Source organism: Lemur catta, chromosome 4 (assembly GCF_020740605.2).
Source record: "Lemur catta isolate mLemCat1 chromosome 4, mLemCat1.pri, whole genome shotgun sequence".
In the NCBI taxonomy this organism is placed as follows: domain Eukaryota; kingdom Metazoa; phylum Chordata; class Mammalia; order Primates; family Lemuridae; genus Lemur; species Lemur catta.
Window position 1 is genome coordinate 19,627,557 of NC_059131.1, and position 25,735 is coordinate 19,653,291.

The following is a 25,735-nucleotide window of genomic DNA, read 5'->3' on the forward strand; positions in this document are numbered from 1 at the left end:
TGTGTGCAGGCTCGAGGTCTGTGGTAGTGTCGCTTATCTTGTCTTTTCCGGACACACCGGTGGTGTAAGGCTTTGTAGGCGGTTTTGCTCTTCCTGAGAAAGAAACTCTAAAGAGAATACATTAGTGGAGCTGGTTATAAATGGGTGAACACTGTGTGAGACCGTAGGGTGTCACCACGCGAGTCGCTGTGACCTCAGTGTGAGGGTCACTGTAAATGGCTGTAGTCTGCGTGACACAGTGACTGACTGCAAGTGGCTGGGGACTCTGGCCAGGCTGCTTGGCTCGGCCGCCGCTGGGGAGCGTCTGAGGAAGCAGGAGCTGCAGATGCCCCGCACCAAGATGGCAGCTGTGGGGGACGCCTCTGGCCTAGGGTGGCAACGCCGGTCACCGCGGAGGGGAAGCAGGACTGGGAGGGTCGCGAGGCCGTGTGCAGGTCGCTCGGGTCAGACCTGCGCCGGCCAGGGCGCAGCCTCGCGGTGTCCTAGCGCCGCCCGTCGCCTCTTGCGGCGGGCGCCGGGCGGAGGAGGGGTGGGGGCCGGGGGCGGCCCGAGCCGCCGGCAGCGCAGGCGGATCCGCTCAGGCAGCCCAATGGCTTGTAACGGGCGGGGCCCGACGCTTACTTGCCGGCGGACTAGTTCAAGTCGGCGAGCAGGAGCCAGCGGAGAGCCTGGGACTGGGAACCCCACCAAGACAAGATGTTGAGCTCCTCTCTGACCCCTCAGAATGGCACCTGGGCAGAGGCCTTCCCTCTGGTCTTGGCTCTTGCCGTTGCCCTCTACTTGGGCTACTACTGGACATGTGTGTCCCAGGTGGGTGCGGGTCCAGCGCTCTGGCTGGTGGGGTTGGCCTACTCGGGTGCAGGGGGCAGCTTCCAGCCCCAGGCTTGAGCCTTTCGTGGGAGCTGAGATGGCTAGGTCTCCCGCCCCAGGTGAAATTCCCTATTATCACCTAATAGAGAGACGGTTCTTTGCCTCCGTGGATCCTCTGCTTCCAGCGTGTTCCCCATGCCAGCCAGGCCTTTCAGGCACCAGAGGGGTGCTGCTCCCTATAATGTAGACAAACATTTGGGGAAAGGCAGGGTGGAAGGCATCCTGAGGTGTCGGGGACATGTGCACACTCTGCTTTCCTTTCCTTTTTAGGTGGTCTTTCTCATTGGCTACTCTGATTGAAGGAACCAGAGGCCTGTGGGGTGGTGGCTAACTCCCAGCACCACCACCTCCGTCAGCTTAGTAGGGCCTCAATTCCCTGAAGGGCTGGCTGAGATTCACGGTCTAGCTCAGGACTGATGGATAACCCTAACTATCCTTGCTCATTCAGCTGTTTTAATTTCTAGGCTTTCCATGTGTAGTGTAATGAGAAAGTCTAGTATGATGAGAAAATCTAAAGAGGTTGATTTTGATGAACTTAGAGATTTCCTCATTGAAATTTAGATAAAATACATAATTTACATATCCAGGAAAGGTTAAATCTTTTCATCTTCATTAAACTCTGTTCTAGGTAGCTGAGTCTAAGAAGAAACCTATTAATTCAAGTCCTTTAGAAAGATTTTTAGGAGATTTTAGTGTTACCTAGACTTTTCTATGTTTTCAGAGATTTCTACATTAGTATGTATTGTTAATAACACAAGTCTTCCTTAATAAAATAATTTAAAAATCCAAACCTCACAATACTCTGCAAGACTCACCTTATACAGATTTGCAAAGTCAGTTATTTCAGATCAGAACTGTCCTTAACTAAACATTTTCCGTTGCTTGCAATGAGCTGCAGTTTGGGCCCCTGTAACTTTATACTCCAAACCCTTTTTTGGCTTCTAAATAGTGGTTAAAATGCATGGAAAGTACCATTCTGGAGGCTCTGAGGACATGGAGTTCAGGCTGTCCAGCATGGTAATGGATTGTTACTGATTTATTAATAGCAACCAATGGCATATTACTAAATAATTCTCAGGAGCTAAGAAATACTTCACTAGAGTTAAAATGAAACCAACCTACATAAATCAAACCTATGAACGAATTTACTAACCTTGTTCTATACTACTGAGCTGTCTGACCAATGATTTGCTACACCGATAGCAACTCAAAATCTTGGCAATTAGGCAACATAGTGCAGTGACTAAACTGCACAGGCTCTACAGCCAGACAGACCTAGATTTGAATCTCTAGCTTGGCCACTAGCTAGCTTTGGCAAGCTTTGTGACCTTTGACTTGTTTTTCAGCACTCAAACCTGTTCACACAGTGCTTAGCACAATGCCTGGAACATAATGAGCACTCAACAAATTTTACCAAGTATTGTTAGTAATATAATTAATTCTGCTTTGTCTCTTGCTTGCTGTATGACTTTGGACAAACCACTTCACTTATAATATATCCTATAAAGTTGGGCTTAGCCCAGTGCCTGAATATAGCACACAATGATTCATAGCGGTCATTATTCCAGGGAATAAGAACCAAGGTCCAAGTCACATTTTCCAATAGTCACACTATCAACTTGGCCTCTCTACTTTATCATTTGTCCAGCCCCTTCTGACTACCAAGGATTGTAAAGGAGACAGAAATCTGTCCTCAAGTTCCCTGGGGCCTCCTACAGAAAGGCAATTTCTGTTCTTAAGCCTGCAGGCATACTCCTCCTTCATAAGCCTTCTTATATGGCTAGGGGCCTACGCTCATTCACTTGATGTCTCATTCACTTGATGTCTATCCAGAAGAACCAGAGAAGTTGAAAGTCAGGGCTCAGTGTCCACTGACCTCATCTGTCCCTGTTATTCTATTCTTTTTACTTTACCCTGGTAGCATGAAGAAAAAAAGTCTGTTCACATTAGGATTATTCTTCCCTTAGAGCATGGTCTAACAGTAGGGGCCCCATAAGTAAGAGAAAATGAGGTGCCCTGGTAGAAAGCCCTGCAGCGGTGAGCAACCACATTAAGGAACAATAGGAATGTCCAGATGAGGAGGTGCTAAAATCAGGAGGACCAGGAGTGTCCAAAGCCAGTCTCAGGAAGATGACTGTGGCTAATTCAGCTGCAAAGCAAAAGTCACATATTGAACAGTGCTGCATTTCTTCAGGCCCTGCCCAGAACCACCACACTTCCTGCAGGGGATCAGCTGGGCGCTGTTTATATGATCCACTCTCCCAAATGGCTTTGGGGCATGGAAAGGCTGAGCGGGGGAGTCAGCACCCAGTCAGCTGCAGCAGCTCCAGATCAGGATCAATTCTGCAGAGATGACACTCCAGAACTGGGGTTCTTTGGGGCCCTAGCTGAGCTGTATTATCACCAGTGACTTGGCCATCAAAGACTGAACTGTGCTGGATCTCTCACCCCACACAAAGCAGTGTCCTCTAGGCAGACCTCTAGAGAGGCACTCACTCACTCTCTGGAATTGGGCGCCTCACTAGCTTGGTGCAAAAATCAGGGGAGTGAAGCAGGTTGTGTTATGTGCTTACAGAGGCCTCGACTGATGGCTGGGCCCCAGTTTCTGGCCTTCCTGGAGCAACACTGTTCAGTCACCATGGAGACTTTCTACCCTACACTATGGTGTTTTGAGGGGCGGCTACAAAGCATCTTCCGAGTCTTCCTGCAGTCCAAGCCCCTAGTCCCTTACCAGAGGTAAGAAGGGTCAGAGCCGGGTGAACAAGCTGCAAGTTTCTAGGGGAAACCTATCTGTTTCTTTTAAAATGAAGGTAATCTTTGCCCCATCTACCTCCATGTGTTGAGGGTACAATGACAGTGGACTTATGGAAGGGCTGTATAATTGCACAACCATGAGGTAATATTCAGTCTTTTATGTCCCCATTCCACCTTGGTCAAGCCTGTTTTACATGAAACATGCCCTTCAGTGATGCTGATGGAAGTTATGGGACTTGTTTGTGGGTGAGACAGCAGGTAAACATTTTTGAGATACATCAAATTCCTAATAGTATCTTTGTGTCTCCCTCTTCTAAACCAGTGAAATCCTCCAAACACCAGATGGGGGCCAGGTCCTACTAGACTGGGCTGAACAGCCTGACAGCAGTCAATACCCTGACCCTACCACCCAGCCCATTGTGTTGCTGCTTCCTGGCATCACCGGCAGTAGCCAGGAGTCATACATCTTGAACCTAATTAACCAAGCTTTGAGGGATGGCTATAGGTAAGGATGGGCAGTTGGGTGGTATCTGAAAACTTATAAAAGGGAAAAGTCAACTCAGACCCTGACAGATATGAAGAGTACTATATAAAGGTAGTCCTTGGACAGGGGTCTTTCTGCAGACCACCAAAAGGGATGAGGGGCTTCTAAGCAAGGTCTAGCTAAAACATACCTGTGTGTGCCACAGGGCTGTCGTGTTTAATAACCGGGGCTGCCGAGGGGAAGAACTGCTGGGGAGTAGCCTCCTTGCTCATAGCAGCTCTTCACCCACACCCTTTAGAGACCATTGTCCCTGGGGCTCTACCTGCTACCTATCCTCCCATTTCCCCTCTAGGTCCCGGGCCCTTCCATTGTTCTACCTTCTGGCCAGGGCCTCCCTCCCTCCCCAGTGATATGGTTTGCCCTCAGACCCACAGGGCTTTTTGTGCCACCAATACGGAAGATCTAGAGACAGTTGTGAACCACATAAAGAACCGCTACTCCCAAGCTCCACTGCTGGCTGTGGGCATCTCTTTTGGAGGGTAAATGTTGCCTGGGCTTAACTTAGAGACCCAGTCTTCCTTCTCCACATCCTCTTCCTCTCCTCCTCTGACCTGACTCACATTAATGCAAACCCTTCTTTCACTGTCCCTCATCCATTCCCGTAGGATACTGGTGCTGAACCACCTGGCCCAGACTGGGAAGTCTGCAGGGTTGGTGGCAGCACTGACTCTGTCTGCATGCTGGGATTCCTTTGAGACCACTCACTCCCTGGAGACCCCACTCAACTCATTGCTCTTCAATCAGCCCCTCACTGCTGGGCTCTGCCAACTTGTGGACCAGTAGGGTCTTGGGAGGTGGGAGAGGGTCAGATGGCAGACATGCCAGGCTCTCCCAGTGCTGTCAGTTCTCTATCTGGGCTTCCTCACACATGAGCTAATGAGACAGAGGCTGGGGCTTTGGGTCAGGTCCAGAGTCAAGCCAAACCCCATGTACTCTTGCAGAAATAGAAAGGTGATTGAAAAGGTGGTGGATGTAGACTTTGTACTACAGGTATACTTTCAACCATTCCCCCTACCCCCCAAATTAGCCTTCCACCATCTTCCTACTATGTGTCATCTTACCCTATTGTGCCTCCACCACCTGCAGGCCCGCACAATCCGCCAGGTTGATGAGCGCTACACATCTGTGGCCTTTGGATATCAGGACTGTGTTGCCTACTACCAAGCAGCAAGCCCAAGAACCAAGGTAGATGCCATCCAGATCCCTGTGCTCTGCCTCAATGCAGCAGACGACCCCTTCTCCCCAGCCCACGGTGAGCACTCAATCATGACACTTTGGCCCCAGGGAAAATGGGCCATGAGGTACATGTGGAGAGAGCCTGGGCTTTTAGAAAAGGCCAGGGTTCCTGACCACCTCTCTGACCCTCTCCCAGCCCTCCCTGTACAGGCTGCCCACCACTCTCCCCATGTTGCACTGCTCATAATAGCACGGGGTGGCCACATCGGCTTCCTGGAACGGCTGCTCCCGTGGCGGCACTGCTACATGAGCCGCCTCTTGCATCAGTATGCCAGAGCCATCTTCCAGCACCAAGCGGAGCTGCTTGACCACAGGGCTCTCTCACCTTCTGAGGACAGAAACAGCTGACAAGAATACCATTTGGGGTCTCAGTTCAGTCTTCCCTTGTTTATTAAATATCAACTTTTCCTGCCTAATGGGCTGAGGTTCATTTTCCCTTTCTTCAAGGTGGGAGTAGACTAACCAGACTCTTATTGCATATTTAGCCTGGCTAGCTTGACGCTACCCACCTGAACCCACAGATTACTATTCAAGTCTTCCTTTTGCCCCTTCTTGCCCTAATAGCAAGTACCAAGCTGGTCCTTGCCCCAGAAATGCCAGGGGCTTCATATGAAAAACAGCTGGCCACATGGCTATGAGGGGAGAAAGAGAAACCGTTTCTACAGAAAGGACAAGAGAGCCTGCAGGCTCCTAGGCATCTTCACACGTTTCTAGCGAAAGGACAAGCTCAACTCTGGAGCCTCCAACAGGTAGAGGGAAGGAGGCAGGAAGTGTGTCCTAGGCTTCGGACACCACTGTGCTGGGTGGATCCACAGATGATGAATGCATGGTTCCCAGGACCCAGAGTCATGCAGGGCCACAGCCAAGCTTTAACTGGGAAGGGCAGGCAGTGCCCATCCGTCTCATCAGAGGCAACCTCAGCTGTGGACCCGGATGGAGTGAGCAATGAGGGTCCAGGCCTCCACTCTGCTCTAGAGGGTGGCAGTGTCCAAGCCCCTGATTCCCAGGGAGCAGGGAGGCTAAAGAAAACCTGGAAAGGCACTCTGGAGCAGCAGGATGGTCACAACAATAAGCCCAACACACAGCAGGAGCAGCAGCCACACAGGAACACTCCCTGCAGGAGGGGTAGGGGAAGAAGTCAGCAGGTAGAGAGGCGGGACCAAGACCCTCAATCTATTCCATTCAAGGAGGTAGTAGATGGCTAAAACCCAGCAGCCCAATCTCCAGGGGGAAAGTTTTCACTCTAGCTAAAGGTGGGATGATACGCCCCCAACCCAGTGACTCACGCCGTGAGGGCAGCAGATGCAGCTGGCATCGACTATCCACAGCCACAGAGAACAGGGCAGTTTCATGGGACCCAAGGAGCTCTGGACCACGACCCTTCTCAGGTAGAAAGGCCACATCCGTCACCACAATGCCATGGGCCTCCCTCACATAGTAGAGGCACTGGGGCAGAAAGAACACCAGTGAGAAATGGCCTAGTTGGAAACCCTTCTTCTGGAAAACATGCTCCCCACCCCCACCTCTACAAAGTGGGCCAGACTTCTCGCAAACTCGGGCTAGAGACACACCTACAGTCCTCCCACAGGGCTCTGCCAACCTCTGCCCGTTACCTGGAGAGAGAAAGCTATGTAGATGGCAACAGAGCCAGTGACCGTGCCCAGGCCTAGGAAGGTGCCCGATTCACTGCAACAAACAATAAAGTGCTCACTGTCGTGGAGGCTTGTAGAGTAACCCTGACTCACCAATATCAGTCCTCAGGCAGGACTCCTTTCCAAGCTCCCCCAGGAACCCGCTATCCAGCCAAGCCAGCATTGTCTCACACCTGACGTTGAGGCAGGAGATGACTTCATGACCACAGGTCTTAGTCCGAAGGGGCAAGAAGGTGGAGCCATCCCAGGCTGTGAGGTAGCAGGGTGAGGGCTGGCGCAGGCGCTTGTGGGGAATCTGCACTGTGAAGAGTCGTAGCCCAGCAGGCTGGTCTGGAACCCGCCCAAACCTGGGGGCCAGGTGAGGGGCTGTTTAGCTCCTGGGGCCTGCCCAACCCTTCTCAGAGGTTTGTGCCCCCTTGTACCCTGGTCAGGCCTGTGGTAACACCCAAAAAGGCCACGATCCTCCCCAGCTCCCCCCTACTGCAGCTGGGCTGTGCCTCTTTAGCCACCCTCCAGGGTCTTCATACCTGCAGGCCTGGTAGCGGTAAGGAGTGTTAGAAAAGGTGGGTCCATTCTCTTGCCAATGCAGCTGTACCACTAGCTGATCCTTCTGCCACACACAGGCCTTAAGGTCCCGGCCCACAGTTACCAGCTGGTCAGGAATAAAGATTCCAAGGATGGACTGTTAGGGGATCCACTTACTGGGGAAGCAGCATCACCACCCACTTTCTCCTCTCTCCACCTCACCTTGCCATCAGGCCCCAAAGCCAGGCCTTCGATCTCCCCTTCGTGGGCTTTAAACTCCAGAACTTTCTCCAGACTGGGGACCTACAACCAAACCACCACCACAGTTAGCCTAGGTCCACAGTAAGAGCACTAAGATCCCCACCCCTCTTCTCTTCTAATGGCCATTCAGTGCAAGCTTCACTCACAAGTTTCCCAGCACCCATGTTCAGTTTCTCACAATTTTGGTCTTGCTGCTACTGACTCTCATCCTCCCTAACCCCCCAAAATCACACCTTCCAGACACGAACGTGGCCATCTGTCCCTCCGGTGGCAAGCAGGGTATTATCGTGGTTGAAGCACACAACTTTCTGCAGTGGATCAGGGCCGAAGTCTGTCTGTACCGCCTGCAAATTCTCTATCCTGAGTTCTACCCCCTCACGCTGGGTTTCAGCTCCAGATTTCTTCTCTGCTGCAGCTGCCCCCTTCCTTTGTCGAGGCCCCTGCTCCTTTGAGCCTGTAAGACAAACAGCTTGCCAGGCTTCTACGTACTACGTTTAGCCTACTACCACAAACCCACTTCCAGCTCTAATTCCACAGACAGACCAAGATGACAGTGACCTTACTCATGTAACCCTTTTCCCAAAGGGCCGGAGGCAGCTCCTCACCTGCCTTCTCTGCCTTGTTGTTGCCCTTCTGCTGGACCTGGAAGCGCAGGAGCTGACAGTGGGCATCCTGCCCTGCAGCAAGAATGTCACCAGCCAGGGCCAAGTTCATGGTGGCCCGAGTCTCTGTGTCATGGGAGTGCAGCAAGGAGGCACTCAGGCGCCCATTAATCTGCTCTAGCTGCAGAAAGTGCTGTGGTAGAAGGAACGAGGATGAGCAAGGTTCAGGGGTGCCCAGAGAGCACGTCAAGGGAAAATTTACATCCTGTAATCTGGTCCTATAATCTTATCCCTCTGCTTACTGCATTTTCTAGTTCACAAGGTGTTGTCCAGTCTTTTTTCTCTTATTTGGGCCTCACAAATCTATACAGCAGGCAGGGCTGGGATTATTACCTTCATTTTACAGAACAGAGCGAGGCTCAGAAGAGTAAAGGAACCTAGCCTGAAGACCAAATGCATCACTCTTGCTGCTGCTAGGGGGCAAGGCCAGGATGAGACCCCTGGAACTCATGTGTTCCCGCCAGAGCCATGCAGCTCTGTATACAGTTCTCACTATACCTGAAAAGTCTCTCAACCGCTCGCTAAGTTCTTGGCTGCAATTCGCGCCTGGGCGCTGGGAATGTCGGGTTTTCCCACCGGAAATGGGCAAAGCCCGAATCTGGGGAGCTGCCCGCCCCCACGACCCCCCAGCCACCCTGGAATCGCCCTCAGCCCGCGCCGTGACCCAGTCCCCGTGGCTCTGTGCTCTCACCACGCCATTCTTTATGCCAGTCTTGGCGGCACCTCCTCCGCCCGCGGCGATGAGCAGCCCGGCGCTGGGGTCAACCTGAAGCGCATACAACGGGAACGGAGCCCGGTACAGCTCTGGCGCCCGGCGCCGGCCCATCCCGCCCGCCGCGCGTTCACTGCCCGCTCCGCGGCACCCAGGACATGCCGCGCCTGGCCTTCGACTACTGCCTCGGCAGCTGTTAAACTTGGTCCTGTCGCCGCCGGGAGCACTCCCGACTCCTCTCACACCCGCGGGATTGCCAGAAGCTCAAACCACCCGCAGAAACTCGTATCACCCCTCCAATCCGTCCAAGTCCGACGCGCAGACACGCAGTGCGCACGCGCACCTGCTCGGCGGCCCGCTTCGCGCAAGCGCAAAACCGCCGATACGCGTCAGCACTAGCGGCCGCGGGCCCCGGAACCCCGGGGCGGGGACGCGGTTCTCTGCCCCGCCCCGCAGGGCGCCGCCGTCTTTGTGAGGGGCATGGGAGGCGGGGGAGGTAGAGCTGACAGAGGTTGGTGAAGGTCAATAAGCCTTTAATAAGGAAATCCTCGATTTAGGACTGAACCTGCTTCAGGAGTGATAGGCCGACTCATACAAGTGCAGCCTTTGCTTTTACCCCGGAGAGGAAGTGATTTGTCCAAGGGCACACACCAAAACTCTCCTGCCTCTTAGCCGAGGAAGCATGTACTTCAAAATAGACCTGGCTTAAAATCCCCTATCCACCGCTTCCTAGTATGGGGAAACCACTGTCAACGTTAACAAAACGCCTATCCTCCACGGTTGGCAGAGGTGGCAGTGGCCATTCCCTTCCTTGCGGGAGGGTTGTGGGTAGGGGCTGCTCCCCTCTGCCGGGCTCAGATGGAGGCAATTTGGTTCCTGGATGGGTGTCCTCTGTGCCTGACATCCCATCCCACCCTCCTGAAGGGGCCTTTGGGTTTCTGATCTGTGTGAGGACCTCAGTGCTCCCCTGCGAGTGGGCACCAGGGATGCCCTTGCAAGGAGACACCCGCTGCTGCATCCTCCTTAACCTGAGGTGCCCCCAGAGGAAAGGGCCCCGTGGTTTCATCTTTGCAGATACCAGTACCTGCCCTACAGAGTTGAATTAAATGAGTGAAGGTTGTAGGGGCAGGGTAGTGGATGGGGCCAGTGCCCTGGGTCAGCCCCTGCCCCCAAATTAAAAAAAAAAAAAAAGTAATGAGTGAAGGGCCTGGCTGAGCCCTCTATGCATCTCAGGACCTCAGGACTTGTGGGTTCCTTGTCCTCCTTGCATACATAGCACCTGCTGTCCCTGGCCTCTCTGCTTCCTCTGCACACGCACCCTCACAGGCTTTGTTGGGGACTGGCCCCCAATTCTGTGTGCTTAGCAGGGCACGAACACAAGTTTCACAGGGTCAGGCTTTATTGGATACACTGATGGCTCTTCAGCCAGGAGACAGAAGACTCCACAAGGGGCTCCCAGGGTTCAGGGCAGGAGAGCACACCTGACCTCCAGCCAGCCAGCCCTTCAGGGTGTCTCGGGGGCTCCCAGAGATCTGGGGCTTGGTGGGGAGAGTGGGGTTTGGAGGGGGTACTCCAGGGAGCCTCCGTGGCTCTGGAACTAGGATGGCGACTTTCGGAGAATGAGATCTGAAGAGGCAGACCTCTTTGGGGCAGGGTGAGGTCTGGGCTTCTGAGAGGCAGTGGCCTGTTTTGGTGCCTGAGGTGGAGGCCTGGAACATCTGGTGGAGTTTGATGATTGAAGACCTGCAGACCGGAGGCTCCCGGTCTGGGAGGGTGTGGCTGGGGTTGCATCTGCCTGGGCCCGAGCCACTGGGTCTCGAGCTACTGGAGCCGGAGATGTCCTTGATTGATACCCACAGGCCTGAGCAGCCTCGCCCTGAGGCCCTGCTTCCTCTGGCCTTCTTTCTGGCAACAGATGCAAGGCCCTGGCCTGGCCCCGAGGCAGGCGGAGGCCGAAGCCAATGCCTATGCGGAGTGGCCTGGATTCCTGGCCCTGCCCACAGGGCAGTAGTTGGGGAAAGGCAAGCAGCCGGGGTCCAGTCTTGTACCTGGGGATGGGGCAAGAGGGGGTGCGGGGCCGGAGGCACACCAGACATATAGGATACTCCACGACTGGGGCCTGGCCGGTTGTGCCTAGCCACAGGTGCTGCAAAAGCAGTAGCCGCAGGTCGTGTGCGATTCGGCGGTGCCCCACATGGGCCACCAGGGCCTGGGCCAGGGCCCCTGGGTCCCTGAACTCCGCAGGGTCCGTCTCGCTTGCCACACACCCTCCCAACACCCCAGGGGACCCAGTGTCCCTGTACTGATGCCAGTGCCATGTCTGGCTGTTAGAGTGGACTCTATGAGAAGGTAGGCTGGGGCTTGGAGAAGTGAGCGTGGAGATAGGTAGGTCTTCAGGGTGTGGGGGGCACTGGAAAGGTGAGTAGAGGAGGGGGGAGTTCTGAGGCTGGGAGGGAGAAGAGGAGATGGTGAGAGGAGGAGAGGGGTGATGCTGGTGGTGGTGTTGCTGGTGGTGTTTTGAGGGAGAGGAGGAACGTTGAAGGGAGTGAGAGAGGAAGTTCTGGTGATAGAAAGTGCAGGAACTTGGGAGAGAGGAAAAATCGTGATGTGTACCAAAGTCAGAATTTGAGTCAGATGAGTAGAATTGGAAGCCGGGAGAGCAGGACTGTGGAGGAGGGGAGAAGGGGCGATGAGATCGAGCAGAAGAGGAGAAAGGGGTGCGGGAGGGATGAGGCAGTTGCTGGGGAAAGAGAGGCTGTAGGTTTGGGGAAGAGGAGTCCACAAGTTGTGAGAGGCCCTGAGGGGGGTGCCCAGGGGGCACTGTGTTCTGTAGTAGCACCTGGTCCTTGTTTCGAGGCAACATTGCCTTGAATCCAGAAGGGACTGGGGTGACAAGACCAGGGTTCCGAGACCTAGCAGAGTCAGGACCAGTATCTCTGAGGCCAGCTGCGCCTGAGAAATCAAGGCCACTTCTGTGCACAGTGCGGCTCCAGCCTGGCGTTGGTGGCAGGCCAAGGAGACACCCAGCCCTCTAGCACCAGGCTGTCTGGGTGCTCTGGCAAGAGCTTGGGCCTAAGCTTGGCTTCTCACTTCTTTGCAGTTAGCCATTGAGGAGTGATGTGTGGGGATGGAGAATCAGAGCTGCCTCCTGGGAGCTGAGGGGCAGCGCGATTATCTGGGTGGGGCAGGGAGGAAGACAGAGCCCATGGGACCTGTGGAAAAAAGAGAGACCCCAAATATTGGGAGAATCAGGCCAGGCAAGGCGGCTCACACCTGTAATCCTAGCACTCTGGGAGGCCCAGGAGGGTGGATCGTTTGAGCTCAGGAGTTCTAGACCAGCCTGAGCAAGAGCAAGACCCCGTCTCTACTAAAAATAGAAAGAAATTAGCTGGATAACTAAAAATATATAGAGAAAAAATTAGCCAGGCATGGTGGCGCATGCCTGTAGTCCCAGCTACTTGGGAGGCTGAGGCAGGAGGATCGCTTGAGCCCAGGAGTTTGAGGTTGCTGTGAGCTAGGCTGATATCACAGCACTCTAGCCTGGGCAACAGAGTGAGACTCTGTCTCAAAAAAAAAAAAAGAAAAAAAAAATTGGGAGAATCGTTCCATTTCCGGTTCTGCCTCAAACACCCAGTTCCAGGCTGAACTCACCAAGAACCTAAATCCATGTCACCTTTGGGGTCAGAAGAGTTGGCAAAATGCTCCAGGGAAGGTGAGAAGTGGGGAGGAGAGGAATGGGGGGTAGGATGGAGTTGGGGAGGGGTGTGGGGCATGAGGGCTGACATGGGAACAGGAATCAAGGGTGTTCTGGGTGCCGGGAGCTCTTACCAATGAGGACTCCTCCTGGCTGTTCTCACAGGCACTTCAGCGAAGAGGGGACCTGGAGAGAGAGGAGCAGAGTCACCAATCAGTGAACACACCTCCTTCTGTCCCCAGAGTCTGTCACCCTAAACTTGCTCTGACCCAGATCTCTGTCTGAGCCTGGCTCTCAGTCCTCCTTCAGCCAGGCAGAGGTCTTCTCCGGTACAGGTTTTTGTCCTCCTAATCCTGACTCAGGGATTCTGCGAACATCCTGGTTTCCTGCCACTCTGGTCTGTCTGACCCCTTGTCACCCCTAATGCTAATGTCCTCTAGCTCAGCCTGGCCCTGGCCGAGATGGCTTATCACACCCAGCACCAGCAGAAGTGGGGCCAGCTGGTAAAAGCCTCTGGAAGACTGGGCCTTTGTCTAAGGGGCGGCGACCCTTGCACCGCCCCCAGTGGGAGCTAGGGGCTCCATTCCCTGAGTGCGCTTCTCCCTGGCGTCGAGTGAGTGCCTATGTCACAAAGGTCAGGTGCTGACATCATAGAATCTCCTCAAGGCTCAGGGACCTTCTTTCAGATATCATCCAAAGGCTGACCTGTGACAAAACTGAAGCAGACAAAATTTTGTAGTGCACTCAGTTTCCCCTTCAGGCCCTGGCCCCACCTCTACTCTCTGCCCATATATTTCACAGGTCCTACTGCTTCCTCCATCCATTGTTCCCCCTAATCGTAGAGCCTGTCTGGGCTGAGCTCATGCTCCATACCGTTTTCCCCCTTGGAATATACTTATTTTATGTTTGTTTGTTTGTTTTGTTTTGTTTGAGACAGAGTCTCACTTTGTTGCCCGGGCTAGAGTGAGTGCCATGGCGTCAGCCTAGCTCACAGCAACCTCAAACTCCTGGGCTTAAGCAATCCTCCTGCCTCAGCCTCCCGAGTAGCTGGAACTACAGGCATGCGCCACCATGCCTGGCTAATTTTTTCTATATATATTTTTTTAGTTGTCCAGATAATTTATTTCTATTTTTAGTAGAGACAGGGTCTCGCTCAGGCTGGTCTCGAACTCCTGACCTCGAGCGATCCACCTGCCTCGGCCTCCCAGAGTGCTAGGATTACAGGCGTGAGCCACTGCGCCCAGCCTATTTTATGTTTGAATAACTATTTTCTTAACAGCTTTATTGAGATATAATTCACATACCATACAATCCATCCATTTAAAGTGTCCAATTCAGTGTGTTCTAGTATATTCAGAGTTGTACAACCATCTCCACAATCTAAGTTTAGAACATTTTTGTCCCCCTAAAAGAAATCCTGTTTCTAAGGATTTGTATATTCTAGATATTTCATACAAGTGGAATCATACGACATGTGGCCTTTTGTATCCTGACGTCATTCACTTAGCATGTTTGAAGTGTTCATTCATGTTGTAGTGTATATCATTACTTTATTCCTTTTTATTTCTAATTATTATTAATTTTATTTATTCTTTATTATTTATAATATTCCTTTGTATGGCTATACCATGTGTTGTTTATCCGTTCATTAATTGATGGACATTTTTGTTCTTTCTACATGCTGGTAATTATGAATAATGCTGCCATGAGCATTGTTGCACAAGTTTTGTACGGGCACATGTCTTCATTTATCTTGAGTAGATACCTAAGAGTACAATTGCTGAGTTACATGGGAAATCTATATTTAACATTTTGAAGAACTACCAAACTGTCTTCCAAATTGGCTGTACCAATTTTCAATCCCACCAGTAAGGTAATAAGGGTTCCAACTTTTCCTTATCTTCACCAAAACATGTGTTGCTTGTCTTTTTGATTTTAGCAATCCCAGTGGATGTAAATGGTGTAATATTGTGGTTTTCATTTATGTTTTCCTAATGACTATTGATGTTGAGCATCTTTTCATGGGCTTATGGGATATTTGTTTATCTTCTTTGGAGAAGTGTCTATTTAAATCTTTGGCCCTTCTTTTAATTAGGTTTTTTTGTCTTCTTATTATTGAATTATAAGAATTATTATATTCTGGATACAAGTCCCTTATCAGATATGTAATTTGCAAATATTTTCTCTGATTCTGGGGGTTATCTTTTTACTTTCTTGATGGTCTCTGATGCACAAAAGTTTTTAAATTTGATAAAATCCAATTTATCTATTTTGTCTCTTGCTTGCTTTTGATGTTTTATCTAAGAAACCATTGCCTAATCCAAAATCAAAAAGATTTGCTCCATGTTTTCTTCTAAGACTTTTATAGTTTTAGCTCTTGCATTTATGTCTATGATCCATTTTGAGTTAATTTTTGTATATGGTGAGAGGTAGAGATTCAATTTCATTCTTTCTTTCTTTCTTTCTTTCTTTTTTCGTGGGTCCAAGAAACAAGAGGTAACAACTTCATTCTTTTGCATGTGAATATTCAGTTGTCCCAACACTATTTGTTGAAAAGACTATTCTTTCCACATTGAATTGTCTTGGCTTCTTTGTCAAAAATAGGTTGCCTAGTGTATTAGTTTCCTGTTGCTCCCGTAACAAATTTCTTCATATTTAGTGGCTTAAAACAATGCAAACTTATTATTTTACAGTTCTGTAGATTACAAGTTCAATCTGGGTCCCAGTGGGCTAAAATCAAGATGTCAGAAGGGCTGCATTCCTTTCTGGAGACTCTAGGGAGAATCTATTTCCTTGCCTCTTCTATCTTCTAGGGTTACTCACATTCTTTGATTTGTGGTCCTCCTCCTATATCTTGAAAGCCAGCACCCTTGTATCTCTATGACCATTCTGCTATAGTCAAATCTCCCTCTGACTCAAAACTACTATGCCTCCCTCTTCAGTTTTTAAGGATCTTTGTGTTACATTGAGCCCAGCCAGGTAATCCAGATAATCTCTCTATTTTAAAGTTAGCTGATTAGCAACCTTAATTTTTCCTTCCCATGTATCCTAACATATTCACAGGTTCCAGAGTGTAGAGCATGCACATTTTGGAGGTGGTGGAAGAGGAAGTTAATTCTGCCTACCAAAACGATAAATATAAGGGTTTATTTCTGGGCTTTCAATGTGATTCCACTGATCTTTATACCAGGACCTCATTGTCTTAATTATTGTAGCTTTGTAGTTTTAAGTTTTGAAGTTGGGAAGTGTGAGTACTCCAGCTTTGCTCTTCTCTTTCAAGATTGTTTTGGCTATGCTGGGCCCTTTGCATTTCTATATGAATTTTAGGATCAGCATGTCAATTTCTGCAAAACAAACAAACAAACCCTACTGGGATTTTGGTAGGGATTACATTGAATCTGCATATCTTTTTGGAAGTATTGGTATCAGAACAATAAGTTTTCTAATCTGTGAATATGAGATGTCTTTCCATTTCTCTGAGGGGAGGAGCTGGTAGCATTTTTATTATGGACTATTTCAAACAAATACAAAAGCAAAGACTATAATAAAATGAACCCCCATGTGCCTGTCACCCAGCTTCAACAATTACCAATCGTGAACAATTTTTCTCTACATCTCCACCTACTTTTCTTGTGGATCATTTCCAAACAAATCCCAACCATCACACCATTTCATCCACTAACATTTCAGGATGTATCTCTCAAAATTAATTCCTCTATTTTAAATCATAACCACAATTCTCCCACACCTCAAATAAACTTCTAGTCAATGTTTAAATATCCCTTATTATCTTATAAATGTTTTACCAATTTGTTTGAATCAAGAACCAGATATGTCCCATACATTGTAAATCCTTCGTAAAGTGCTTAAATTTCCTTTATTTGATAAGTGCCAATTCAATCTTTTTCCTTGGAGCTACTCTGTGGAAGGACTGGCTCATTTGTCCTTGCAGAGTTTCCCCCAGTCTGCATCACCATATTCTCATTTATTTTCTTCCTTATAATTCCTATAATTTGGTAGTTACCTCTAGTAAGTAGATTCTGAAGACTATTTTGCTTTTTAAAATAATTCTATCATTAAAAATTTCAAACATATACAAAAGTAGAGATAAAAGTATAATCTCCATGTACATATCACCAGCTTCAAAAATTACTAAATTGTAGCCCTTCATGTTTCATCTGTATTTCACTCAGATTATTCTGAAACACATTGAAGACATCAGATATCATTTGCAAATATTTCTGTAAGTAGCTCTTAAAAGGGTTGTTTAAAGAAATAAAATCACAGTAGCATAATTACAACAAGATTTATAATTCTTTAAAAGTAAATATTTAGTCACTGATCACATTATTGCACTTGCTTTAAAATTGTTCCCCAATTGTTCAATTGAGTTAGGATTCAAAGGTTCGTAACATGTAATTTTCTGTTAGATATAAATTTTAGTAATTGCATTTAAAAACATTTTTTAATTATGCAAAATATTTACGTGAGTCCATGATTAAACTTACAAAAGAAGGTATTGTATATCCACTAATTTCCATTCTAGAATCTGTCTCTTTCAGAGGTAATTTGTTTTTGATTTGCTGGTTTCTTTTCCACACTGCAGAGACCATCCCCACCCTCCCCACAACTGGTTACTCTGGACTTTTCCCAGGTCTCTCCCTCCTCCACCTCCTTTCCGGAGAACTCACTGCATACCTGCCGGCTGGCACCTTCCATCTGTGACATTCTAACAGCCTGGCAGAACCCCCACCTCTGCACGCTGAGACCCACCTCAGGCCGCCCGACTGGATCCCGCACAGCCCCTGCCTCCCAGACCCTGGAGCCTGCACTTCCAACGACCAGACCCCCAACCCCCCTCACCTTCCAGCCTGGAAGCCCCCAGCAACACCTCTCGGTCTTTCCATTTCTTCAGGTTTTCAGTGCACAAATCTTGAACTTCTGTTGTTAATTTTTTTTTTTTTTTTGAGACAGGGTCCTGCTCTGTCACCAGCCTAGAGTGCAGTGGCATCATTGTAGCTCACTGCAACCTCAAACTCCTGGGCTCAAGTGATCCTTCTGCCCCAGCCTCCCCAGTACCTGGGACTAGAGGCATGCACCACCACCTCCAGCTGATTTTTTCTATTTTTTTTTTTTAGTTGCCCAGCCAATTTCTTTCTATTTTTAGTAGAGACAGGGTCTCACTCTTGCTGAGGGTGGTCTCGAACTCCTGAGCTCAACTGATCCTCTTTCCTCGGCCTCCCAGAGTGCTAGGATTATAAGCATGAGCCACCGTGCCTGGCCCAGATCAATTGTTTTTAATATTTAGCTACCATATATGAGTGAGAACATGCAAGATTTGTCTTTCTGTGCTTGACTTATTTCACTTAACATAATGTTCTCCAGTTCCATCCATGTTGTTGCAAATAGCAGGATTTTGTTCTTTTTTGTGGCTGTATAATATTCCATTGTGTATATGTACTACAATTTCTTTTTTTTTTTTTTTTTTTTTTGAGACAGAGTCTCACTCTGTTGCCCGGGCTAGAGTGAGTGCCATGGCGTCAGCCTAGCTCACAGCAATCTCAAACTCCTGGGCTCAAGCGATCCTCCTGCCTCAGCCTCCCAAGTAGCTGGGACTACAGGCATGTGCCACCATGCCCGGCTAATTTTTTCTGTATATATTTTTAGCTGTCCATATAATTTCTTTCTATTTTTAATAGAGACAGGGTCTCATTATTGCTCGGGCCGGTCTCAAACTCCTGAGCTCAAATAATCCGCCCGCCTCGGCCTCCCAGCATGCTAGGATTACAGGCATGAGCCACTGCGCCCGGCCTGTACTACAATTTCTTTATCCATTGATGGACACTTAGGATGATTCCAAATCTTGGCTATTGTGAATAGTGCTACAATAATCCTACTTGGCATCACTTCTTCTTCACTCCTTTGTGGACAGCCGGTCCCACCCAGATGGGACCTGTACTGGCTCCTTCCTTATCCTGCAATAGTAGAGGCTGATGGTGTTATGCTTAAAAGGAAACTAGAAGAGGAGAACCTGCCATGAGTTCTAGAGGCCACAGTGGAAGCCCTGAGGCTGAACTTCCATGAGCTGGACCAGTTCCTGGGATCCTACCTATGTCTCATGAAGTGGATAACCCTGACCAACTTCAGAAGAGGATGTGTGATAGGGAAGCTGTGCTTTCACTGATCTGCTGCCTGCATTCTCTGTGAAGCCCACTCAGGACCACAGAGTTTTTTCATGTCCTATACAGAAGTCTGTCTTTTTCTCTTTATTACTGCACATAATTCTATAGTATAGATACACCAAAATGTATTTACTCCCCTACCAATGGACATACAGGTTGTTTTTACCTATCTTTCTTTTTTCCTTTCTCTCTGATTGGCATCTCTCACTGTACATCTGCCTTTGTACTTCTCTTTACTTATTGTGTCTCCCTGGAGTTCAAGCTTGGGGGACAAGGGACATGCAAGCTGGATTCTGCTGCAGGCAGAGGTTGTAACTTGAGGACAGCAGGGGCTACTCTGGCAGATTTGCTATCCCTTCAGCCTACCTCCTAAGTAGCTATTGGAGGATGTGATGCAACTCGGCAGGTATCATGGTCCTTGCCTTCAAAGTCCTTGCATCTAGCATGAGGACAGACACATGAGTAACCCATGGGAGGCAGGATAGCATAGGGTGAGGCGAAGCCTTCCAAGCCCAGCTGACAACCTGAGTTTTCATCCCACCCCACCACTTACCAGATGTTTGACACCGGGCAAGTTATTTCACCTCTCGATATCTCAGTTTCCCCACATCTAAAATGAGCCTCTTTTTTCTTATAAGGTTGCTCTGAGAAATAAATAAGATAATACGCATAAAGTGCTTAGCACAGTGTCTGGCACATAGTGATCTCTGAAAGTCGAGCAGTTAGGAAACTGGCCAGGCTGTGGTCGTACCAGTCAAACAGGGACGCACAGGCTGTGGGCTCTGTGGGGTTTGCGGAAGTCCTCGCAGGTGAAGGGTATAGCCCTGAGGGGTGAGCAGCACGCCCTGGCAGAGCTGGAGGAGGGTATTCCGGGGCATGGAAGGGTAAATGTGAAAGCAGTGTGTTGGAAATGGGAGACATGTTTGGGGGGTGGGAGTAGCACCATGTGGCTGGAAGGTCACCTTCACTGGCAAGGAGAGGAAAGGCCTTTCAGGGACATATGTAGGCACCCTCTGACACAGAGAAAGGAGGTTCAGGACCTCTCCATGAACTTGAGCCTCTAAGCTAAAGTGGCAGGTCCACCATGGGACTACTGTCTGGGTTAGGCGTGACCCAGGAGCTGCTCCCTTCCCCCAGTCCTCCTGCCTTCTTCAGCATGGGCCTCCTCCCAGGGCTTGGACACTCCCAGCATCCAGCACCGCCACCCCTCTGCCGGGTTGGGAGGCGGGTGGAGGCTTTTTGCGGGGGCTGTGCCTGGTGGGCGGTTTTCCCAGAGCAAGGAGCGAAGCAGGACTGAGTTGGCGCCAGCTTCCTCGGATCTAGACATTGTCGGCTTGATGACCAGCCTGCCCAGCTAGCTGGAGCCCAGGGACCCCCCTCAGACACTGTATTCCTGCCCTGTGGGCTGCAGCCCTGTACCCTGAGGGGTGGCATGTCACAGAGGGAGGCCAAAGGGGCAACAGCAATGCCAAGAGTGGGGCGTAGCCAGGCTAAGGCCAAAGCACGGTTGCTGCCAGGCGTCGACAGGAAGAGAAGCCGTCTCGGCAGGACAAGGCAGGACCTGTGGGGAGAGACAAGCTGGAGCAACCAAAGATGGAGCCGAGCTGCCCCCAGCCCACAGGGGACCAGGGCTAGGGGCCTGGCTCTTGGCAGGGTAAGGAAATCCTGGAGCTGCAGGGGGAGCTGGGGAAGCAGGGGTCAGAGGGCAGTGAGATGTCACCTGTAGTGACAGAGCCCCCTCAGTCCTACTGTTCCTGCGCTAGAGAGGGGACACTGGCCCCTTAGATCCTAAGGCACCATGCTTGGGGTGCATGGGATAAACCAGAGCTGGTCTTAACCAGAGTGCAGCTCAGAAAGTGGGCCCAACTCACTCCTCTGGAGGAAACTGAGGCCCAGAGGAGGGATGCAAGTTTCCCAAGGTCTCCGAGCAGCAATCAGCAACAGGGCCGGGACCCCAGCCTGCGTGTTTTGACCTGGTTCAGTATCCTTTCCTCTTTACCACGGCAGCCTGTTCATCTTGGGACCAGGCTGGGTCAGGGGTGGGCCCTGCCAAACAGGGTGTGGCTCTGAGCTCCCCTGTGGCCTCAGGGCACTGGGATACGCAGGATTGGGACTGGGGTGTGGGATGGAGCAAGAACTTTGAGGAGGCTTTAGTGGAGTAGCAGAGAGAACACAGCTGAGCTCTGCCATCCTGCGGCCATCTGACCCCAGGGCAGGTGTTCCCTCAACTTCCCCAGCTGTAAAAGGGGCAGGGTGAGAACGACAAAGGTGGGCTGAGGCCCTTTGGTGTCTGCTCCTTGCACCCTATACTCTGGCAGGAGGCCTTGCACTAGAATGTTCACAGAAGTCAGGGGCCGGTGAGGGTCCTGGCCAGATCCACTCACTGGGGCCCTCTGTGCAGAGCGAGTCCAGTCCTGAGAACGCCGCGCGGGAGCGGAGCCGGGTGAGGACACTGCGCCAGGCCTTCCTGGCCCTGCAGGCTGCTCTGCCTGCTGTGCCACCTGACACCAAGCTCTCCAAATTGGACGTGCTGGTGCTGGCTGCCAGCTACATAGCCCACCTCACCCGCACACTTGGCCACGAGTTGCCTGGCCCTGCCTGGCCACCCTTCCTGCGTGGACTCCGCTATTTGCACCCTCTCAAGGTAGGCCACAGCCCCAGGACTTGGGTGTGGGGATCTTAATGCCCAGGGCCTTGGGGAAGGGGGTCAGTCGGAATGGGGGGACACTGGACTTGGGCCCCCTGCCCTGGGCAGAGCTGACATCAGGGCCTGCTTCTTCTGCTCTCTCAGAGGGAAGAAAGCTCTTGGGGCTGGGCTGACCCTGGTTCTCATGGGGTGGTGGCTGGAAATGGCTTCATGGACTCTGGGGTTCTTAGTGTCAGGGGAAAAAAAGAAGCAGGTTCCAGGGCTGGGGCCTGGGAAAGGAACCACACCTAGGAATGTCCTTAGATCCTAGATGGGCTTTACCCCATTGTACAGTGCCTGCCCCGGTGCTCTCTGGGCTTCTGTTGCAGGAGAGAACAGAGCAACCAAGCTGGGGGACAGGGGACAGAGGGGTAGCAATATGGGGACTAGGTTGGGAGGTCCCTGCATGCACCACTGCCAGACTGCAACCCAACTTTCCTGAACCTCGGTTTTATTATACATAAAATGGAAGCCAACAGGAGCCTTACTTCTCAAAATGAGACGATGAAGGGAAAGTATAATTAACATTAACCACCACTGCAATAACAGCTAACATTACTTGAATGCTAAAGATATGCCAGGAGCTTGGGATAAGTGCCTTAGTGCATTTTTATCTTTTAATCTGTGCCAGAACCAAATGAGGATTACTTTACAGATGAGGAAATTGAAGCTCAGGGAGGTTAAGAGGCTAAATGCAGTTTGACCCCAGGGGTGTCTGACTTTAGACCCCATGTTCACAGCCACTGAGCAGACTGCAGGAGTGGCTCTGTAAGGAGCTGGTGGAAGAGTGTGCCGTGTTATAAAGGAAGGCTCACCTTTGCACTCTGACGATAACACTGTAATGGGTTCAACTTTATTTTTATGGAGGGTACTTTTCACCATCTCTTTCCCCTAATTGTCATAGTTAGAAATGTTCAGAAAGAAAGAAAGAAAGAGAGAGAGAGAGAGAGAGAGAGAGAAAGAAAGAAAGAAAGAAAGAAAGAAAGAAAGAAAGAAAGAAAGAAAGAAAGAAAGAAAGAAAGAAAGAAAGAGAAAGAAAGAAAGAAAGAAAAAGAAAGAAAGAAAGAAAGAAAGTCTTGAAATCTGGAGATTTTCTTCTTTCGTGCAAATACACCTAAATGCAAGAATTTGAGACTAAATTGGGCAATTCTGAAATGTCAATGGTGACACCTGGTGCAGGGTCCTGGGGTGCCCTAGTAGTTTCCTTAGCTGTAAAATGGCAAAAAGGTAAGGCCTTTGCATGCGGTAGGTGATCAACAAATATGCTGAAGAACGAATGAATGAGGGCCCAGTTAGGTCTAGAACTCCAGCAGATTGGTGGTGGTTGGGGGTAGTTAGTCAGGGAGCAGTGCCCTGGGCTCCCAGCTGGAGGCGCTGCCAGAGAGGAGGGCAGACCTCAGGGTAGAGTCACCTTGCGTTTTCTGCAACTGCCCATGCTCCTGCTGGAAGGATGGACAATCCTTGGAGGACCTGCTTAGAGGGAGTTTTTTCTGGCTCCATTGCTCTGCCTATTGCCTGGCCCCTGGCTGTTGCCACCTCTGCCCAGGCCACCTGACCTCCTGTCCACCTCCCTCCTCTCTCCCACTGAGCGCTGCTGCACCTCCCTCTCCTCAGATGGCTCCTCCTGTGTCTCTCAGCCAGGCTCAGGGTGGGGCCATACGTGGTGGTGAGCCAGAGGCCCCTGCTATCAGAGCAGCGATGGCTGGGCCGAGCGTCAGGGAGGGATCCTAGGGAAAGCCAAGCTGTGGGTGTGAAGGATTCTGGACTGCGAAGGGCTGTGACAGTAGCATTGCTCACTTCCCATCCCGTGTCTTGCAGAAGTGGCCGATGCGATCTCGTCTTTATGCTGGAGGCCTGGGGGGCTCTGGCCTTGACTCCACCACAGCCACCGCCTCCGGCCAAAGAACAAGAGATGCAGAGGTGGGGTCCCAAGTCTCTGGAGAGGCAGATGTCCTCCTTCCCACCAAGCCACTCTCACTAGCTCTTGGTGACAAATAATCATCACACTCACCCTTTTCTCCTAGACTGTGGCTCACGCTTAGGGACCTGGACTTTCCACCAGCCCTACCTGTCTTCACTCTGACTCTCAGCCACCGGGTTTGGCTCAGGCTCAGCTCCCAAGGTCCAGCACACAGGCCAAGTGAAGCAGCGGTCACTTCTGTTGTGGAGAGTCCAGAGGAGCACAGGATGGGGATCCTCCTCCTCGGCCCCCAGGACGGGATTCCACAGTGGTTCTTCTATGGCAGCTGGCGGGAAGTGGGAATGGGAGGGGTTAATCAGCTTCAAGGTTGAGTAAGGGCTCCATCCCCAGCTTCTCTCCCCTAAGGTGTCTACCCAGCCTTGCAGGTAGCAAGAAGACAGGTGCAGAGGGAGGAGCCGGGACAGCAGCCCCGGGTGCCAATGGGAAAGCCAGGGGCCCAGAGGCTCTTGGTGTCTCTAAGTGTGAACAGATCTGAGCTTGGATCACATAGCCAGAGGGGAAACTGAAGAAGAGAATGTGGGTTTTTTTGTTTGTTTGTTTGTTTGTTTGTTTGTTTTTAATTGCATCATGAGATGCTCACCCCATGTCAAAGAGGGATTCAGGACTCCTGCCTCCGCACTGCGGGTCTCTCCAGCTGCCCCCATCCCCATATCCTCTCCCTCCCTGGGCCCCGGCACCCTCCACTCCTTCCTTCACGTGAGTTGTGGCTACAGGCTAAGCCGTAAAGTGTACACTGCGTACATTCCAGTTTCCAGAGAAGCTTGGAGATCGTCCCAGCTGCCCAGTTTGAGGAGATCTCAGCCCAGAGGCAGCGCTACATTACCTCAACCAAACAGCCACCGAAAAACCGCACGGGAAGGACACTTAGAGTCATTACATCCGCCAAGGACTTTAAAAGAAGAACTTGCGTCTTTTCCACAGGGTGATAATTGTGATAATTACTGTCTTCTCTTTCCATTACGTTAGAGACCTAACCTCGAGGGAAAACAAGACAGGCCTGGATTTAGTGGGTTCCTTATATAATTCTTGCCCGGGGCTTCGCTGGCCCTGGAGTTATTTCTCCAGTCTGTCCACAAATGAGCTTCCCGGGGCCAGCTCCTCCCCTTAGGGAGGGCCCGCCCTCCAAGGCTTTCCCGAAATCCTGCCAGAAATGTGATAGAGCTTTAATGAAATTCACCTTTGGACCTAAACAAATCATTTGAGGACTAACCACAGAGTCTACCCACACTGAAAGTAACTTTCCCTGCCAGGTGTGACTTTAAGCCTGGCACCTCAAGTCCAGGCAGGGAATAAACCACCTTTTTGTTAAACTTCAGCACTTCAGAGTGGGAGGAGATGGGCGAAGCAGGCTAACTACAGTGCCAACAGGGTTATCCTAAGACACAAGCCATCATTGTCATCATGAATGTAAATGGGGTCTGGGCAGGCAGGGAGTGGCTGGGGTCTGGCTCTGGCACCATGAACCTGTTCAGGGCTGGCCAGGGCAGCAGGAGAAAGAGGGCAGAAGGGGTAACTCGGCGAGTTGGGGTGAGTAGAAAAGGAGACACAGAACGTCCCAGCCCCGAGCTGATGGGATGTGGGAGAACAGCTGGATTGTGGCTGGGAGCCATGAGGAGATGGCCTCAGCCAAGGCTGAACTCATAAATCTGCCCAGGACCAAGTCTCTGCTGAGAGACCCTGTGCAGAGCTGCTCTGGGCAGCTGGACAGGGCCAGGGAGGGGCAGAGACCAGGTGTGGGAGGGCATGAGCACAGTGTTCTTGACAAGACCATAAAAGTCCAGCTAGAATGTTCTATTTTTAAAGCCAAATAGCAGGATCTTGCTGGTTGCATTCCAGGGTGGTAGGAAGAAGAGCAGATGAATTTACTCCGCAGTGGGTGGCACACATTTTTTTTCTGGGATGAAGGGGAACCGGCTTTGGGCATGTGCTGGGGTCCCCTGATAGCGTGGCGCTTCTCTCCATGGCTGAGCAGACTT

At 50.7% G+C, this 25,735-nt stretch overlaps 4 protein-coding genes and 1 long non-coding RNA gene across 6 annotated transcripts; 2 read left to right on the forward strand and 3 right to left on the reverse strand.

The window, feature by feature from the left end:
* The first annotated feature begins 513 nt into the window (after positions 1 to 513).
* Positions 514 to 5,817, forward strand: ABHD1 (abhydrolase domain containing 1). The gene is made up of 9 exons (XM_045549248.1): positions 514 to 810; positions 3,446 to 3,606; positions 3,947 to 4,129; positions 4,314 to 4,355; positions 4,531 to 4,647; positions 4,774 to 4,947; positions 5,110 to 5,158; positions 5,255 to 5,420; positions 5,541 to 5,817. The coding sequence occupies exons 1-9, from the start codon at positions 697 to 699 to the stop codon at positions 5,750 to 5,752; spliced, it is 1,218 nt and encodes a 405-aa protein (XP_045405204.1). The 5' UTR covers positions 514 to 696; the 3' UTR covers positions 5,753 to 5,817.
* PREB (prolactin regulatory element binding) lies at positions 5,777 to 9,586 on the reverse strand. 2 transcript variants are annotated; one of them, XM_045549246.1, is made up of 9 exons: positions 9,196 to 9,586; positions 8,448 to 8,637; positions 8,076 to 8,296; positions 7,804 to 7,884; positions 7,584 to 7,708; positions 7,230 to 7,403; positions 7,018 to 7,090; positions 6,691 to 6,850; positions 5,777 to 6,518 (listed from the first exon to the last, which is right to left on the reverse strand). In XM_045549246.1, exons 1-9 carry the CDS (start codon positions 9,328 to 9,330, stop codon positions 6,424 to 6,426), a joined length of 1,254 nt encoding a protein of 417 aa, XP_045405202.1. In that variant the 5' UTR covers positions 9,331 to 9,586; the 3' UTR covers positions 5,777 to 6,423. The 2 variants fall into 2 exon arrangements, with proteins under 2 accessions (XP_045405202.1, XP_045405203.1); XM_045549247.1 differs by lacking the exon at positions 6,691 to 6,850 and having other exon boundaries at positions 6,465 to 6,518.
* A 1,085-nt stretch (positions 9,587 to 10,671) lies between these two features.
* PRR30 (proline rich 30) lies at positions 10,672 to 12,146 on the reverse strand. Its single transcript, XM_045549249.1, has one exon. The coding sequence runs from the start codon at positions 12,077 to 12,079 to the stop codon at positions 10,814 to 10,816; it is 1,266 nt and encodes a 421-aa protein (XP_045405205.1). The 5' UTR covers positions 12,080 to 12,146; the 3' UTR covers positions 10,672 to 10,813.
* Positions 12,147 to 12,345: 199 nt separating this feature from the next.
* Positions 12,346 to 23,882, reverse strand: LOC123636718. The gene is made up of 3 exons (XR_006734646.1): positions 23,847 to 23,882; positions 13,045 to 13,096; positions 12,346 to 12,428 (listed from the first exon to the last, which is right to left on the reverse strand). It is a non-coding gene; the product is annotated as an uncharacterized LOC123636718 (long non-coding RNA).
* TCF23 (transcription factor 23) lies at positions 20,429 to 23,905 on the forward strand. Its single transcript, XM_045549250.1, has 3 exons — positions 20,429 to 20,746; positions 21,494 to 21,736; positions 23,597 to 23,905. The coding sequence occupies exons 1-3, from the start codon at positions 20,525 to 20,527 to the stop codon at positions 23,774 to 23,776; spliced, it is 645 nt and encodes a 214-aa protein (XP_045405206.1). The 5' UTR covers positions 20,429 to 20,524; the 3' UTR covers positions 23,777 to 23,905.
* The last annotated feature ends 1,830 nt before the right edge of the window (positions 23,906 to 25,735 follow it).